General features: G+C 43.6%; 1 protein-coding gene across 4 annotated transcripts; it reads left to right on the top strand.

The window, feature by feature from the left end:
* The first annotated feature begins 532 nt into the window (after positions 1 to 532).
* LOC109899483 (DCC-interacting protein 13-alpha) lies at positions 533 to 17,191 on the top strand. Of its 4 annotated transcripts, none has more exons than XM_020494774.2 (22): positions 533 to 808; positions 2,074 to 2,172; positions 5,776 to 5,835; positions 6,232 to 6,303; positions 6,857 to 6,944; positions 7,226 to 7,267; positions 7,383 to 7,441; positions 7,571 to 7,717; positions 7,828 to 7,910; positions 8,082 to 8,240; positions 8,558 to 8,746; positions 12,254 to 12,296; positions 12,420 to 12,476; positions 12,689 to 12,780; positions 13,068 to 13,253; positions 13,588 to 13,637; positions 13,820 to 13,994; positions 14,118 to 14,154; positions 14,341 to 14,487; positions 14,775 to 14,825; positions 14,927 to 15,016; positions 15,235 to 17,191. In XM_020494774.2, exons 1-22 carry the CDS (start codon positions 755 to 757, stop codon positions 15,388 to 15,390), a joined length of 2,136 nt encoding a protein of 711 aa, XP_020350363.1. In that variant the 5' UTR covers positions 533 to 754; the 3' UTR covers positions 15,391 to 17,191. The 4 variants fall into 4 exon arrangements, with proteins under 4 accessions (XP_020350363.1, XP_031684652.1, XP_020350353.1 ...); XM_031828792.1 differs by having other exon boundaries at positions 15,178 to 17,191; XM_020494764.2 differs by having other exon boundaries at positions 13,585 to 13,637.
* The last annotated feature ends 21 nt before the right edge of the window (positions 17,192 to 17,212 follow it).

Genomic DNA, 17,212 nt, shown 5'->3' with positions numbered 1-17,212 from the left:
GTTCAGAGGGTGAATGGGCAAGACAAAATATTTAAGTGCCTTTGAAAGGGAGGTATGGCAGTAGGTGACAGGTGCACCCATTTGTGTCAGGAACTGCAACGCTGCTGGGTTTTTCACACTCAGCACTTTCCTGTGTGTATCAAGAATGGTCCACCACCCAAAGGACATCCAGCCATCTTGACATAACTATGGGAAGAATTGGAGTCAACATGGGCCAGCATCCCTGCAGAATGCTTTCGACACCTTGTCGAGCCCATGCCCAGACTAATTGAAGGTGGTGGTGTAACTCAATATTAGGAAGGTGTTCTTAATGTTTAAAAAAAAGTTTTGCCTAAACCTGTGCTGTTGTTTGGTTGCAAATTGCAACAAAAAACATAATCCTAACCATGGAAACAAGATAGATGGAAGAAAGTCATCCAAAACTGTTCAGACATAGCCACCCACCTTCGTAACCGCCCAGGGGGTGGTGCCATTTTTGGCTCTGAAAACAGACTGGTAATCGTTTATGGACAACGGTTAAATTGAGCCAAAATGTATTTCATTGCATAGCACAAAGGAACCAATGAAATCTGTCGAGAAAAACTTTATCCAATCATAATCGTTCTAAAGGCGGGATATCCGCATGTAGGATGATATGTGTGTGGAGGTTGATCTGAAGGGAAAACATTCAGTGGGAGTGATAGGCTAGCTATTTCATTTATTATTGACCGATTACAGTTCCTATTCGTACGAATTGAAATAGCTAGCTATAGCCATGCCTGGAATAGATACATTACCGATCGAGGAGACATTCGAGGACAGTCCGCAGGTAATCTCAAACTATGCTCTGTAGCTCCCTGTTGTCTTTGTGGTGTGCAAGAGCCCAGCGAATGCTAGCCAGCCATGTTAGCTCGCTCGAGCAAGCGTCAAATAAAGAGCTGTCAGAAGGTGATAGGTGGCCTCTTCAGATAAAATATGTCTGGTCCCCAGGCAAACGAGCGAAACTGCTTCATGATATTTGGCCAGCTGTCAATGGTAGTAGCTATTTTTGCATTATCGGCCTTTGCACCACCTGATAAAAGTAACTAGATAATGGATTTCTATTGAGACAATGCCATGTTGTTGATGATATTGAACACACAAATTAGTCGGTCAAACTACGTGACCGTCCTGGCTCCAGCTGGCTAGCTGGGTGCACCACTTCCTCCCTATCGTAGAGTTGAGTAAACACCGCTACTTCCCCAGAATATAGAGAAGAGGTTATTGGCTAGCTACTTCCCTAGCTGCACACCACTGGATTTTGATGGGTTGGCTGTCTGACCATAGCTAGGCCTTTTTATAATTGGTATTTGGCTTGTCTATGAGAGCTGCACTTGTACAGTGAATGTTAAATGTTCTTTAGACCTAGTTTTGTATTTGTTGGCATTAATGAAACCCTCTTTCAGCTACGGTATATAGCCTAGATACAGTAACCAACAACTGCTTGCATGTCCAGTAGTCATAAGAATCATTACTGTCTGTTGCAGAACAGGCTTGTCCAGCAGTGTCAGGGGACTGAGGCAATAGAAAATACCATTTAATTATATTCCAATCCATTCTAGTCATTCTATTTCTATGGCTGAGGCTCTCTCCCGACAGAATGCAGCAACATATACCGGTGAGACCAGTTCCAGAGTGTTGATCACTAGCTTGCACCCACAGACATGACATGTCCCTGACCTAGTCTGAGGCGTCTGGGGCATGACATGTAGCTGTACAGTATGGCAGTGGTGGCGCCCAGCTACCCCGCCTCCTGGATAGCTACTGGACATGCATTCTTCATTATCCTGCCCTATGCAACCTACACAGTACACTCCTGATTCAGCTAAACATAATCTTGATGAAGGGTCGCTCTCCAGGAGGCCACCTCTGATGTGTGGGATGAACACAATAGTCAGATGGATTGGCTAAAGCCACAGATCTGGGACCAGATTAGCCTTGCACAACGGTGACATAAGTGTGCCATCTAAGCTTCCTCTTTCTGGTAGGCCTAACCTGAATTTTTCCTTAGATGAGTGGTTCCTTCATCTACTGTCTTTCTCTCCCTGTTGCCAGACGCGCTCCCTGCTCGGTGTGTTCGAGGAGGATGCGGCTGCAATATCCAACTACTCCCAGAAGCTCTTCCAGGCCATGAACAGAATCTACGATGCACAAGTGAGCAATGAGCCCTGGGATAAGTTCATGCCAGTTAGTGTGCAGGCTTTTTTTTTTTTTTAAACAAGCAAGCACACTCATACAAACAGGGCTGTAACCAGGGTTTTGGTGAGGTCCTGACATTTTTGAAAGTTGAAGCTCATTTGCTGCATTTCTACCAAAATATTTTTTAAATGCTATTTGGGGAACAGCAAAAACAAACAAAAATGCCCCTAGCCATTATCACCTTGGCTGCTGTAGTTTCATTCACCTCAGTCCATCTACAAACACAGAGCCTATTAGCTATACAATTGTTAACGTCATACCCCTGAAAGGGGGGAAATATGAGAAAGGATTCACACTGACACGTAACATTGGAAACGAAAACAAAAACGTACGACCTTTTCAGAACTGTGTTTGCATGTTGATTGCATGTTGTATTTTGATGTCGGCCTTTAGGGAACATAAGCCACGTAGAGATGTTCCTATATTGAAACGTATGTTTTTTCCCCTCTAATTTGTTTGATAAGATTAGTACAGATTTTCTCATGGGACCCATATGGGGCTCTGTTCCTCTGCTCCCTCCCTTCTGCATGCATTGCAGTCTGCTTCACTACTGGGCCCTGCATCACTGTCTGTCTCGGTAGCCTATTCTCTGTAGAGCAATGTTATTATGAGAACTTAGTAGTGTATTTTTTGCTCCTGCTGAGAGAGGCTCTGTTTAATGTTCGCTTTGGCTTCTTCATTCTTCTAGCTGGCTAAGGAATACTAGCCAGAGCCCTTCAACATTATTGCAATATGTCTCTGCTGGCAGCTAGCCACCTGACTCACTGACATATTTATAAGCGACTATTTACCAGTTGTGCACTCATCCTCTGAGAATTGGTTTTGGGGATGTCTGTAAACAGTATTAATCGCAGGATGGTTTTAAAACTGCCTTTTGTCCAGTATCTCGCAAGCATACTATCAGCAGCGTCTCAAGTTGCCTTATTGAGCCGAATGTGAGGCGGGGAGTTCATATCACGTCTCAGGCCCCTGGCCTGTGCTGTGAAAGGGTAGTGAATGTGCTGCCAAAAAGGCAAATCCAGAAGTCGTTGGCGAACATAATGAATAAACCCCTGTTCATGATTCTACTCGTTGGCAAAGAGGCAGGCACAATTGGAACACAGTCAGATCAATAATATAAACATTCTTAGCCTTTGATCAATGCTGGGAGCAATATTAAGATGTAGACCCATAATTGATTTTCTTTATTGTCTGTACAAAATACCGTGCATTCAGAAAGTATTCATACCCTTTGGCTTATTCCACATTTTATTGTTACAGCCTGAATTCAAAATGGATTTTTTTTTAAACTATTTTTTATCTTACCCGTCTACATAAAAGATCCCATAATGACAAAGTGAAAACATGTTTTTAGAAATGTTTGCAAATGTATTGAACATTAAATACAGATATCTAATTTACATACGTTTTCACACCCTGAGTGTACATGTTAGAATCACCTTTGGCAGCAATTACAACTTCGAGTCTGTCTGAGTCTTCCAGCTCTGTCATGTTGGTTGTTGATCAGTGTTTGACAGCCATTTTCAAGTCTTGCCTTAGGTTTTCAAGTAGATTTAAGTCAAAACTGTAACTAGGCCAATCAGGATCATTCAATGTCGTTTTGGTAAGTAACTCCGGTGTATATTTGGCCTTGTGTTTTAGGTTATTGTCCTGCTGAAAGAGGAATTTGTCTCCCTGTGTCTGTTGGAAAGCAGACTGAACCAGGTTTTCCTGAAGGATTTTGCCTGTGCTTTGCTCTATTCTGTTTCTTTTCATTAAAAAAAACTCCCTAGTCCTTAGCAAAGACGAGCATACCCATGACATAAAGAGTGGTACTCGGGGATGTGTTGTGTTGGATTTGCCCCAAACATAGCACTTTGTATTTAGGACATAGTTCATTTCTTTGCAACATTTTTTGCGGTGTTACTTTAGTGCCTTATTGCAAACAGGATGCATGTTTTGAAATATTTGTATTCTGACAGGCTTCCTTCTTTTCACTCTGTCATTTAGGTTTGCATTGTGGAGTAACTACAGTGTTGTTGATCCATCCTCAGTTTTCACAGCTAATGAACTCTAACTGTTTAATGTTGCCATTGGCCTCATGGTGAAATCTTTGTAGTGACTGTGTGTATTGATACGCCATCCAAAGTGCAATTAGTAACTTCACCATTCAAAACCTGGTCTTTGTGGTTGATTCTGTGTTTGACAGGCTATAACTCAACAAAATGTGGAGAAAGACAAGGGGTGTGAATACTTTCTGAAGGCACTGTGTGTATATATAGAGAGTTCGTGGAGTTCCGAGACAGGATTGTGTCGAGGCACAGATCTGGGGAAGGGTACAAAAAAAATGTTGCAGCATTGAACATCCCCAAGAACGCAGGGGTCTTCATCATTCTTAAATGAAAGAAGTTTGAAATCACCAAGACTTTTCCTAGAGCTGGCCGCTCAACCAAACTGAGCAATCGTGGGAGAAGGGCCTTGGTCAGGGAGGTTACCAAGAACCCGATGGTCACTCTGACAGGGCTCCAGAGTTCCTCTGTGGAGATGGGGGAACGCTCCAGAAGGACAACCATCTCTGCAGCACTCCACCAATCAGGCCTTTATGGTAGGGTGGCCAGACGGAAGCCACTCCTAAGTTAAAGGCCCATGACAGTTTGCCTTAAAGGTCTCAGACCATGAGAGACAAGATTATCTGGTCTGATGTAACCAAGATTGAACTCTTTGGCCTGCGTACCTAGTGTCATGTCTGGAGGAAACCTGGCACCATCTGTACGGTGAAGTATGGTGGTGGCAGCATCATGCGGGCATTGTTTTCAGCGGCTGGGAGACTAGTTAGGATCGAGGGAAAGATGAACGGAGCAAAGTACAGAGAGATCCTTGATGAAATCCTGCTCTGAGCGCTCAGGACCTCAGACTGGTGCAAAGGTTCACCTTCCAACAGGTCAACGACCCTAAGCACACAGCCAAGACAATGCAGGAGTGGCTTCGGGACAAGTCTCTGAATGTCTTTGAGTGGCCCTCCCAGAGACCAGACTTGAACCCGATCTAATTTCTCTGGCGAGACATGAAAATAGCTGTGCAGCGATGCTCTCCATCCAACCTGCCAGAGCTGGAGAGGATCTGCAGAGAAGAATTGGAGAAACTCCCCAAATACAGTTGCACCAAGCTGGTAGCGTCATACCCAAGAAGACTCGGCTGTAATCGCTGCCAAAGGTGCTTCAACAAAGTACTGAGTAAATGGTCTGAATACTTATGTAAATCTGGTATTTCAGTTATTTTTAATACATTTGGGGAAAAAATACTTTTTGCTTTGTTGTTATGGGGTATTGTGCATAGATTGAGGATAAATAATTTAATTTTAGAACAAGACTGTAACGTAACAAAATGTGGAAAAAGTCAAGGGGTCTGAAATACTTTCCGAATGGACTGTATTTGTACTATTCAATTTTTTTTAACAAATAAGACATTTTCCAGACCTCCTCATATGCAGTTAAGGCCAAGCAGACAAACGCACACAATAACAAGTAGTTGCTCCTACTGTCGGTTAAGTAAAACTACATTTGCTTTTCTCCTTTTCAGAATGAGTTGAGTGCTGCCACCCATCTCACCTCCAAACTTCTGAAGGAGTATGAGAAACAGGTATGTTCTCACTATGTCAACATGTTGCATGCATGATAGAGGTATTGGTGGTGATGGATTTCCCTTTGAACTGTCCGTTGTGTTTTCTATGGCACGTTAATGCACTACTAGGACCAGGTGAAACATAAAAACACCTTGTCAATTATGGTATTATCATTAAGGCCCAGAGTTTTGTTTTATAATGTGACCTGACCAGGCAAGAAACTAGGGCCTAGTCAATTTTCTTCCAGAGCTGACAAATGCTTGCATTTCTTTTTCTCATGCATCTTCTAAGAAACCCGTTTGTTTAAAACATTAGTTGAATGCTCTGATTGTAGGTCCCTCTGGATAAGAGAGTCTGTCAAACAACTAAAATATAAATGGAAAATGCATTAGGACTTTGGCCTGTCTTTGCAGCGCTTTCCTCTTTGCAGCGACGACGAGGTCATGAGCTCCACCCTGCAGCATTTTGCCAAAGTCATAGACGAGGTGAGAACTGCTGCTCTGCCCTCATCCTCCTCCTCACTGTGGCACGCTGCTGCTCACATAGGATTACATTGTCTTAACCTTTACCTTCTTTAATTACACTATAAACACTCTCATACTGCACTTTAACTTCTTCCTTCTTTCTGTCCATCTTAATAACCTCTTCCATCTCTCGTCTTAACCTTGGGGCGGCAGGGTAGCCTAGTGGTTAGAGCGTTGGACTAGTAACCGGAAGGTTGCAAGTTTAAATCCCCGAGCTGACAAGGTACAAATCTGTCGTTCTGCCCCTGAACAAGCAGTTAACCCACTGTTCCTAAAATAAGAATTTGTTCTAAACTGACTTGCCTAGTTAAATAAATGTTTAAAAAAAAATAAAAAATTCTCTGATCCTTCACTCTTACATTGTCTTTCAATCTTAATTTAAACCCCTCCCTTCCTTCATTCTGTATTTACCTCTCTCTTCCTTCTTGCTAGGCTCCCCCACCTCTCCTCTGTGATGAGAGACATTTCCCTGAGGAGATGCCATAATGTAACTGGCCTTTCTTCACTCCCACAGTTGAGTTCCTGTCATGCAGTCCTCTCCACTCAGCTGGCTGACGCCATGATGTTCCCTATCACCCAGTTTAAGGAGAGGGACTTAAGAGGTAAGACTCTAAATTCCATACCCTTTTTTTTTTCTTTTTTTAAATTTTTTTACTCTTTATATAGAGACATACATTTGAGCGCTGGAGACCAATCACAGGGATGACAAGGGCATAGAATGACATATAAAATCCTATTAAATAAATATAACTTAATAGGAGTCTGAAGGTGGCTGTGCTGCACTATCGCTAGCCTAGACCAACGTCTGCCACTTTGTAAAGTTGACTAGTGGCAGAATGTGAACAGATAGTTGAAATGTTAACCATCTTTCTCTCCCCTACAGAGATACTGACTCTGAAGGAAGTGTTCCAGATTGCCAGTGATGGTGAGTGTGAGCTACTCAGTAAAACATGAAAACAAATTATTGTTGTGACATGGTATGATTTCATGAGCCCATGTTGTAATTGTAATAACCACTCATGACATGTTTCTGTCTACAGATCATGACATGGCCATCAACCGATACAGCCGTCTCTCTAAAAGGAGGGACAACGAGAAGGTACAGGGTTTGTTTTTGGAAACATAATATTATTTTTGGAGAAGTTCATTATTATAAGATTACCTTGTTGTAACAATAACTGTCTCACCAAATTAAACCTGACATTTTGTGTGCGTGTCTTCTCTCCAGGTGAAGGGCGAGGTGATGGAGGATGTGTATACCTCCAGGAAGAAGCAGCACCAGACCATGATGCACTACTTCACAGCCCTCAACACTCTGCAGTACAAGAAGAAGATTGCCATTCTGGAGCCGCTGCTGGGGTATATGCAGGCACAGGTACTGTACAACAACCTTACGTCCTCCTCCCTTCCGTCTCTCTCTCTTACACCTTCTTTCTCTCCTCTGTCTCCAGTATATGTTCTGATCAGCATGTCTATATCTCTCAGATCAGCTTTTTCAAGCTGGGATCAGAGAACCTCACCCAGCAGTGGGAAGATTTCCTCACCAACATAGGAACCAGCGTTCAGAAGTAAGCTTCAAACTGAATCTCCTAGACTCTAGGAATTTGTAGAGATCTTGAGAAGATTGGATAGTTGTAAGCAATGGTGGTAGCTCCATATTGCCTTCTGTTAGGCCAAATGGAATTATTGCCACATTGCATGCAGTGTGTTTAAGGCTGGGCGTGTGTGGTTGTGTCCAGTGTCCGCAGGGAGATGGATGGTGAGGTAGATATAATGCAACAGACCATCCAGGACTTGGAGCAGGCCAGTGACCTCCTCTACATGCCAGACCCCGACCCTAGCCAGGTTCCTGTCAACCGCAACCTCACACGCAAGGCCGGCTACCTCTACAGACGAAAGTAAGACAGCACTGTCCCACACCAGACACACACACAAGCCTGGCAATGGCTACCTCAACAAATGTATACATTCAAATCAATCCACTCAAGTTAGTCCATATCAAGCTATGGTAGGACAGCAGTTTTGTCTCTGGCCACAGCTTATTGAAGATGTTCATAACGCTTGCTTGATAAAAAAAAAAATATATATATATATTGGTCCTATTAATTTGTAGTGTAAAACGTTGATGTTAGTTTGGGCCCAAAAGGCAGTCACCTGCACCAGAACACGTTTTAACCATTCTTTTCCTTTTTCTCTTCTGAATGTGACCGCCTAGTAAAACAAGCCTAGTGTCTTCCTCCTGGGAGCGGCAGTACTTCTTCACCCAGGGAGGGAACCTGATGGGCCAGGCACGAGGGCATGTAGCTGGGGGTCTGGTCATGGACATCGATAATTGCTCTGTCATGGCCGTGGACTGTGAAGACCGACGCTTCTGCTTCCAGATCACATCCTTTGACGGCAAGAAGTAAATGACTACATATTAAAGCTTTAGAAACCAGTAATACCAGCTTATGAAGAAGAATGGCGCCGGTGTGGATGGCTGCCGTTTTGCTTCTAACCAATTGTGCTATTTTGTGGGTTTTTTTCTTCTAATTTGTAACTTATTTTGTACGTAATGTTTCTGCCTCTTATGACCGAAAATAGCTTCTGGATATCAGAACAGCGATTTACTCCCCTCAAACTGGATAAACTGGATTTTTTTCTTTAATAAATCTGACGCATAGGATATAATGTTGCTCCCGGACAGGCCAAATCCCCGTCATTCGCATGAGGAAAAGATGGAAATACAGCGGGTACCGATCAGGGGAGAATAAACTGGATGACCTCCGTTCGTACAGATCAGGGTGCCTTGTAAGAATACGTCAGTGAGTGGGTAACACGCCTCTACCATCTGTTATTTTGGCCAAAGTGCAATCACGGGAGAATAAACTGGATGACCTCCGTTCGAGACTATCCTACCAACGGGACATTAACTGTAATATCTTATGTTTCACGAGTCGTGGCTGAATGATGACACAGATAATATACAGTTGGCTGGGTTTTCCGTGTATCAGCAGGACAGAACAGCTACGTCCGGTAAGACGAGGAGTGGGGGTGTCTGTCTATTTGTCAATAACAGCTGGTGCGCGATGTCTAATATTGAGGTAGTCTCAAAGTATTGCTCGCCTAAGGTAGAGTACCTCATGATAAGCTATAGACTACACTGTCTACCAAGAGACTTCATCTATATTTTTCACAGCCGTCTATATACCACCACAAACCGATGCTGGTAATAAGACCGCACTCAACAAGCTGTATAAGGCCATAAGCAAACAAGAAAATGCTCATCCAGAAGCGGCGCTCCTAGTGGCCGAGGACTTTAATGCAGGCAAACTTAAATCAATTTTTACCTAATTTCTACCAGCATGTCACATTTGCAACCAGAGGGGGAAAAACTATAGACCACCTTTACTCCACACACAGAGACATGTACAAAGCTCTCCCTCACCCTCCATTTGGAAAATCTGACCATAATGTATATCCTGATTCCTGCTAACAAGCAAACACTAAAGCAGGAAGTACCAGTGACTCGCTCAATACGGAAGTGGTCAGATGATGCGGATGCTACACTACAGGACTGTTTTGCAAACACAGACTGGAATATGTTCTGGGATTCATCCAATGGCTTTGAGGAGTATATTATTAAACTTATTGCTGCAGTAGTAACTAAGATGGGGAGAAGTCTGTTTATAATAAATAAAGCGCTGCTCTGCCTTCTTAAAAACACTATCAACAAGGCAGGTCTTACAGGCCCTAGTTTTGTTGCACCTTGACTAGTGTTCAGCCGTGTGGTCAGGTGCCACAAAAAAGGACATAGGAAAATTGCAATTGGATCAGAACAGGGCAGCACGGCCCTTGGATGTACACATAGAGCTAATATTAATAATATGCATGTCAATCTCTCCTGGCTGAAAGTGGAGGAGAGATTGACTTCATCACTACTTTTATTTATAAAAGGTATTGACATGTTGAATGCACCAAGCTGTCTGTCTAAACTACTGGCACACAGCTCGGACACCCATGCATACCCCACAAGACATGCCACAAGAGATCTCTTCACAGTCCACAAGTCCAGAACAGACTATGGGAGGCACACAGTACTACATAGAGCCATGACTACATGGAACTCTATTCCACATCAAGAAAACTGACGCAAGCAGTAAAATTAGATTTTTTTTTAAAGATTTAAAAAACACCTTATGGAACAGCGGGGACTGTGAAGCAGCACAAACATTGGCACAGACATATGCATACACACACACACACACACACAATAACATACTCACTATACATACATATGGATTTAGTACTGTAGATATGTGGTAGTGGTGGAGTAGGGGCCTGAGGGCACACAGTGTGTTGTGAATGTATTGTAATGTTTTAAAATTGTATAAACTGCCTTAATTTTGCTGGACCCCAGGAAGAGTAGCTGCTGCTTTGGCAGCAGCTAATGGGGATTCATAATAAATACAACTATTAATTGATTAAGTGCATTGACGACGTCGTTCCCACAGTGACCGTACGTACATATCCCAACCAGAAGCCATGGATTACAGGCAACCTCCGCACCGAGCTAAAGGCTAGAGCTGACACTTTCAAGGAGCCGGAGACTAATCCGGACACTTTTAAGAAATCTTGCTATGCCTTCAGACGAACCATCAAACAGGCCAGCGTCAGTACAGGACTAAGATTGAATCATACTACACCGGCTTTGATGCTCGTCGAATGTGACTGGGCTTGCAAACTATTACGGACTACAAATGGAAACCCAGTCGCGAGCTGCCCCAGTGACACGACCCTACCAGATGGGCTAAATGCCGACGTGAGCAATACCTTTTAAACAGGTCAACATTCACAAGGCCGCGATTAGCAGGACATGTACTCAGAGCATGCGCAGACCAACTGGCATGTGTCTTCACTGACATTTTCAACCTCTCTCTGTCTGAGTCTGTAATACCTACATGTTTCAAGCAGACCACTATAGTCCCTGTGCCCAAAAAAGTGAAGGTAACCTGCCTAAATGTCTACTACTCCTTTGAAAGGCTGGTCATGGCTCACATCAACACCATCATCCCAGAAACCCTAGACTCACTCCAATTCGCATACCACCCCAATAGATCCACAGATGACGCCATCTCAATCGCACTCCACACTGCCCTTTTCCTTCTGGGGAAAAAAGGAACACTTATGTGAGAATACTGTTCATTGACTACAGCTCAGCCTTTCAACATCATAGTGCCCTCAAAGCTCATCACTAACCTCAGGTGTCCCTGGGACTAAACACATCCCTATGCAACTGGATCCTGGACTTCCTGACGGGCCGCCCACAGTTGGTAAGGGTAGGCAACAACACATCTGCCACGCTGGTCCTCAACATGGGGTCCCCCTCATGGGTGCGTGCTTAGTCCCCTCCTGTACTCCCTGTTCACCCACGACTGCGTGGCCAAGCACGACTCCAACACCATCATTAAGTTTGACGACACAACCGTGGGAGACCTGAACACTGACAACAATAGAGCCTATAGGGAGGAGGTCAGAGACCTGGCAGTGTGGTTTCCAGGACATCAACCTCTCACTCAATGTGAGCAATACTAAGGAGATGATCGTGGACTACAGGAAAAGGAGGGCCAAACACGTCCCCATTCACATCAAAAGTGCCTTGGTGTCCACATCACCAACAAACTATCATGGTCCAAACACACCAAGAACGTTGTGAAGAGGGCACGACAACACCTTTTCCTGAGACTGAATTTTTGGCATGGGTCCCCAGATCCTCAAAGTTCTACAGCTGCACCATCGAGAGCATCCTGTTTTGGTCTACACCTGTTTGTATTCGGGGCATGTGACAAATACATTTTGATTTGATTATGAACCTTTAGAACTTAGTAACTATTTTCACTGAAGTTACTGAGGTGCTTTGTCTTTGTTTCAGGGTGGTCATATTGCAGGCAGATAGCAGAAAGGACTGTGAAGAGGTGAGACAACAGTTTTAGTCATAATATATTGTACATCTTATTTTTGTATTGTATAAATACAGCACAGACATGGAATTCGCGCATCTCCTAATAACGCTGTCCTGTGCTTCTCTCCTCCTTCAGTGGATTGCAACTATAAACAACATCTCAAAGAGGATATATCTGAGTGAGAACCCAGAGGTGAGTAGCCGGCAATCACTGGAAAACCCTACTCTTACATCATCATCATTCAATCTGTCATGTATAATTAGAGCTGTGAGCCCTATGGTGTGATATGCCCCCAGACAATGCTGGATGTCTGTGATGTGAGTCTCATCTCCCACCTCCCTTTGTTACCAAGCTGTTGTCAAGCACATTTCCCCATTGCTGAAATGCCCTCTTTCTTTTGGCAGGAAATTGCAGCCAGAGTGAACCAATCAGCTCTTGAGGCTGTGACACCGTCTCCCTCCTTCCAGCAGAGGCATGAGAGTATGCGGCCGACCACGTGCGTTTCTGAATCATAGAGACTTCATTATTATTAGAGCCAGGAGTTTTTCCTGACCATGGAACACTCTGGGCCTTGGTAGTGTATAGCCGATAACTACTCTAGCCTATAAAGTGGTTAAATAATCAAGACTAACCAAGGTAAACCCTACTGTAGTAAGTTAAATTAAGACAAACCCTGCTCTAGTTAGAGGTGTCATGATATTGCATTCTGTCCAACTCTCTAACCTCCATCTCTCTAACCTCTCTGACCTCCATCTCTCTCTGACGTCCGTCTCTCCTGTATAGACAAGGGCGGTCCCGGGCAGCGCGGACCAGCAGTGTGAGCTCAGTGGGCTCTGAGACGGCCTCACCGGCCCTCTCTGTCCTCTCATTGGACGCCCTGGTGGCTCCTGACACGCCCATCCAGTTTGACATCATCTCTCCAGTCAGCGAGGAGTACGCAGGCCAGGCCAAGGCTGCGGGACAGGGCAGGTTGGTACTAACTAACCAGGGTTTCCCAAACGGTGTATAGGCGGGACGAGACCTTGGTATATGTTGAAGTTAGGGGGCGAAACTTTGGTTTTAGAAGTGGGGGGAGATTAGTTATTTATTTTAATTATACAGTTGAATAAACACTCCAAACGGCATAACCTACCGCTCGGAGGCATCCACATGGTCCTAAAGCACCCCGTTGCCTCGTTTCATATCACATTTCAATAATAAAAATGCAATTGCAGAAGGTTGCACCCCTCGTGCTATATTGAAACGAAAACAGTCATATTAATTCATATTTTTGTGTTTCTTTTCTCCCCGTTTCTGAAAGAAGGACCAACCCGTTTGGTGAATCAGGAGACACTCCACCTGAGGAGAGTGAAGGTAGTGTCTCTTGTCTGGTCAGTCTGTCTGTCTGTGTCAGGTCTGTCTTGCTGTGTGTCTGTGCGCATGCCATTGTCTGTGTGTGTCACCCCCCTCCCCCTCTCTTTCTGTCTGTGTAAGGTCTGTCTTGCTGTGTGTGTCACCCCCCCCCCCCCCCTCTCTCTCTCTGTGTGTCCATCCAGACTCCATCCTGCACCAGCTGTTCATTGTGCGTTTCCTGGGTTCTATGGAGGTGAAGAATGCCGACAGCTCTGACGTCATCTATGAGACCATGAGACAGATCCTAGCATCCAGGGCCATACATAACATCTTCAGGATGACTGAGTCTCACCTGCTGGTCACCTGCGACTGCCTCAAGTGAGACATATTCTCTTTGAGTAATGTGCATGTGTTGTTTTTTTAATTTTATGTGTGACATAATTAACAGCATGCTCTTACAGTCAATAAATTTGCCTGTGTGTGATGTTTTGTGGTTTTCAGGCTCATCGATCCTCAGACACAAGTCACACGGCTGAGGGTAGGTCCTCCAACTCACACTACCTCCACTAGAACATGTTTCTGTTTGTCATTCTATTCACTGATAGTCAATTATATAATTTCCTCAGTAGCATTACTGGTAGTTGAAATCAATCATCACTGGCACAACACCTGTCTACACTCAACATTAGACATGACTTCTTGTTTTAATTCTCCCCTCCCCAAGTTCCCTCTTTCCAGTGTGGTGGTGTGTTCGTCCCACCAGGAGAACAAGCGTCTGTTTGGATTCGTCCTGCAGACTGCAGAAGGCAGGGTGGACGGACGACCTGTCACCGTCTGCTATATCTTTGAGTCCAACAATGATGGGGAGAAGGTAAGTTCTGCTCTGTTGTGTAGCCTTTGTTCTAACATGTGTTGGTAGGGCCAGTAGTTACACGATATAACTAGGGCCTGGAGTTTTTCCTGGTCAGTCATGGTTTGGAACAAGTCCTGACTCTAGGAATAAGCATATTGTGTCTGTATAGTGATGGCACTATCAGTTAAAACGGTTTATAGTTTTCATGTTGTGACAAAAGGAAGACATTTGCATGTGTCTACTGTTCCCTGTGTTAATTTCTTTTTTTTAATCTCTGATTGCATGTTGTGGTGTTCTCCTTTCAGATATGTGACAGTGTTGGGCTGGCCAAACAGATCGCTTTCCACTCAGAGATGGTAAGACATGTGAGACTCTGTTTTAGTGGAATTAATTTAAGATTTTAAGATGAATCTTAGCTACTCATGTGGGACCTTGACAAAAAAATTTGCTGATTCAGGATCGCAAAGCTACAGAGAAGAAGGAGGAGCAGGACAAGGCCAAGGAGAAACAGCAGGAGGAGCTGAGTAAACAGAAACAGATTGAAAAGGTAGCTTCAGTGTCCCAGCAAATCAATACATTGCCGTACCAAAAGAATTGACAATATAGTACTTATCCTATTCTTGTTGACTTGTAGATCAATGTCTATCTTGATCAGTGTTTGGTCTATAATCATAACTGTATTACCCTCTTTGTTCACTCATGTTACAGTAAACTGAATGATTCATTGATTAATTGATGAGTCAATTAATTTGAATGAACCCACAGGACCTGGAGGAACAGAGCCGTTTAATCGCAGCCTCCAGTCGCCCCACCCCCCCTGCTCCTAGCGCTGATGGGCAGTTCCTGGTGCTGAGCAAAAGCCAATCAGAGGACAGTGATGCAGGACAGGAGGGGCGGGAGAAGGGAGAGTCGGATGCCTAAGAGAATGGAAGGGAAAGAGCTTTCATCAGATACTACTTTGGACCATCAAACTACCGGAAATCGATCATCTTCAATGGAAGGAGACGACATGAGAAGACTTTGAGCAATTGTTTGTGTGATTTTTGGTCCATAGGGAAGGCACAATTGTCCCAGCGTCTTCCGGATTAGGGTTTGGCCGGGGTAGGCCGTTACTGTAAATAAGAATTTGTTCTTAATTGACTTGCCTAGTTAAATAAATGTTAAAGTCACCTATGTTGAGCCAATGTTCTTTTCTGAACAGACAACTGAACAAGCTTGGCGAGGTCTTACTACAAAGTACTATCCGGTGAAAATGCACAGTTAGAGCGGGAGTTGGTTCCTTGGCTTCTCAACCCTGGGCCTTGGCTCCTCAACCCTGGGCCTTGGCTCCTCAACCCTGGGCCTTGGCTCCTCAACCCTGGGCCTTGGCTCCTCAACCCTGGGCCTTGGCTCCTCAACCCTGGGCCTTGGCTCCTCAACCCTGGGCCTTGGCTCCTCAACCCTGGGCCTTGGCTCCTCAACCCTGGGCCTTGGCTCCTCAACCCTGGGCCTTGGCTTAGCCTCTGGGCTTTTCTCTGGCTCCTACATTGTTTTACAGAGGAGTTGGACTGCAAATAGACTTTAACATTACACAAAGATGGATTAAGACCCCACTAAACAAACAAAAGAAGAGGAGAAATAAATGTGTGTGAATGACTGAACACTCAAAGAATCCTTCCGGATCTTTCTCATCCTCCATATGTAAATCATGTATTATATACTGGTACTTGTATTCAGAGGAAATGTAGAAGGAGATGATTAATGCTTTTAAGCTTTTATTTTATTTTTAATAATCATGGTGACTGAATACCATTGGTATACTAGAAAACATAGAGATTATAGAGTGTATTAATTTGTTGGGGAAGGAAGACATTGCACATGTTAATACTGTAATGACATAAAATACATGTTTATGTCAACCATATACATGTTGTCTTCCATTCAACTAACACGCTCGCATGTGCTTTGGATCCCATCATTCAAGATACCTAATTGCCACGCTTTTTTCCCCCGTCTATAATGAATATTTACCCTTTCAATTAACCGTTTGAGTGTGTTTGGTTTCAAGATGAGAATTTAGATCTCTAATCATTTAACCCCAAACACCAATAATGGTTTCTCGTTCAATGGATCAGACTACTTGCCATAGCCCAACAGACCTTGTGCCTGAGGTGTAATGTATTCATCTCATTGGTTGGAACAAAGAACAACACTATAATACAAAGTGCTAAATCAGGGCATTGACTCTTAAAAGGAAAAATGGGATCTATGAACTGTTTTGTTTTTTCCCCATTATGTCTGTTAAAATCGATAGTTTTGAAATGGTTTGTGTTTTTCTCAGATTTCTGTACAAAGAAATGCACTGCACTATTGAACAGTTTGTCTGAAATGTTCCTCACCCTTAACCCATTGCTATGTAAGTTTGTGCTGAGCTCTGACTAAGTTTATCACTTATCAACTCATAGTGAACACATGTTGCAGTGGCATGATGCAGGGAAAACTATCATATCAACAAAGTGGAATTGATTTGACATATTACTGATAATGAAAGTTGAGTCTACTTTATTATCATTTTGGGGAAAGGTGTTTAAAGAAGTAGTTAGGAACTGTTAGATGTTAATAGGGGGAACTGCACTTTAATTATTGATGCAGGGGGAAATAGGATCATGTTTACTCTATATACTTCAGTGATTACTATTGCAGTCTTAAATAGCTTTTCAACAATAAAGGTACACTAATTCAAGGCTGTCTTATTTTAGAACTC

This window comes from Oncorhynchus kisutch, linkage group LG1 (assembly GCF_002021735.2).
Source record: "Oncorhynchus kisutch isolate 150728-3 linkage group LG1, Okis_V2, whole genome shotgun sequence".
NCBI classification, from domain to species: domain Eukaryota; kingdom Metazoa; phylum Chordata; class Actinopteri; order Salmoniformes; family Salmonidae; genus Oncorhynchus; species Oncorhynchus kisutch.
The sequence above is the reverse complement of the archived record's forward strand: the minus strand, read 5'-3'. Positions and strand labels throughout refer to the sequence as shown.

Coding starts and splice junctions, on each gene's coding strand:
- LOC109899483 (XM_020494764.2), top strand. CDS start 755: ATGCCTGGAATAGATACATTACCGATCGAGGAGACATTCGAGGACAGT. Junction 2,173..5,775: donor ACAGAATCTACGATGCACAA/GTGAGCAATGAG, acceptor TCTCCTTTTCAG/AATGAGTTGAGTGCTGCCAC. Junction 6,945..7,225: donor TAAGGAGAGGGACTTAAGAG/GTAAGACTCTAA, acceptor TCTCCCCTACAG/AGATACTGACTCTGAAGGAA.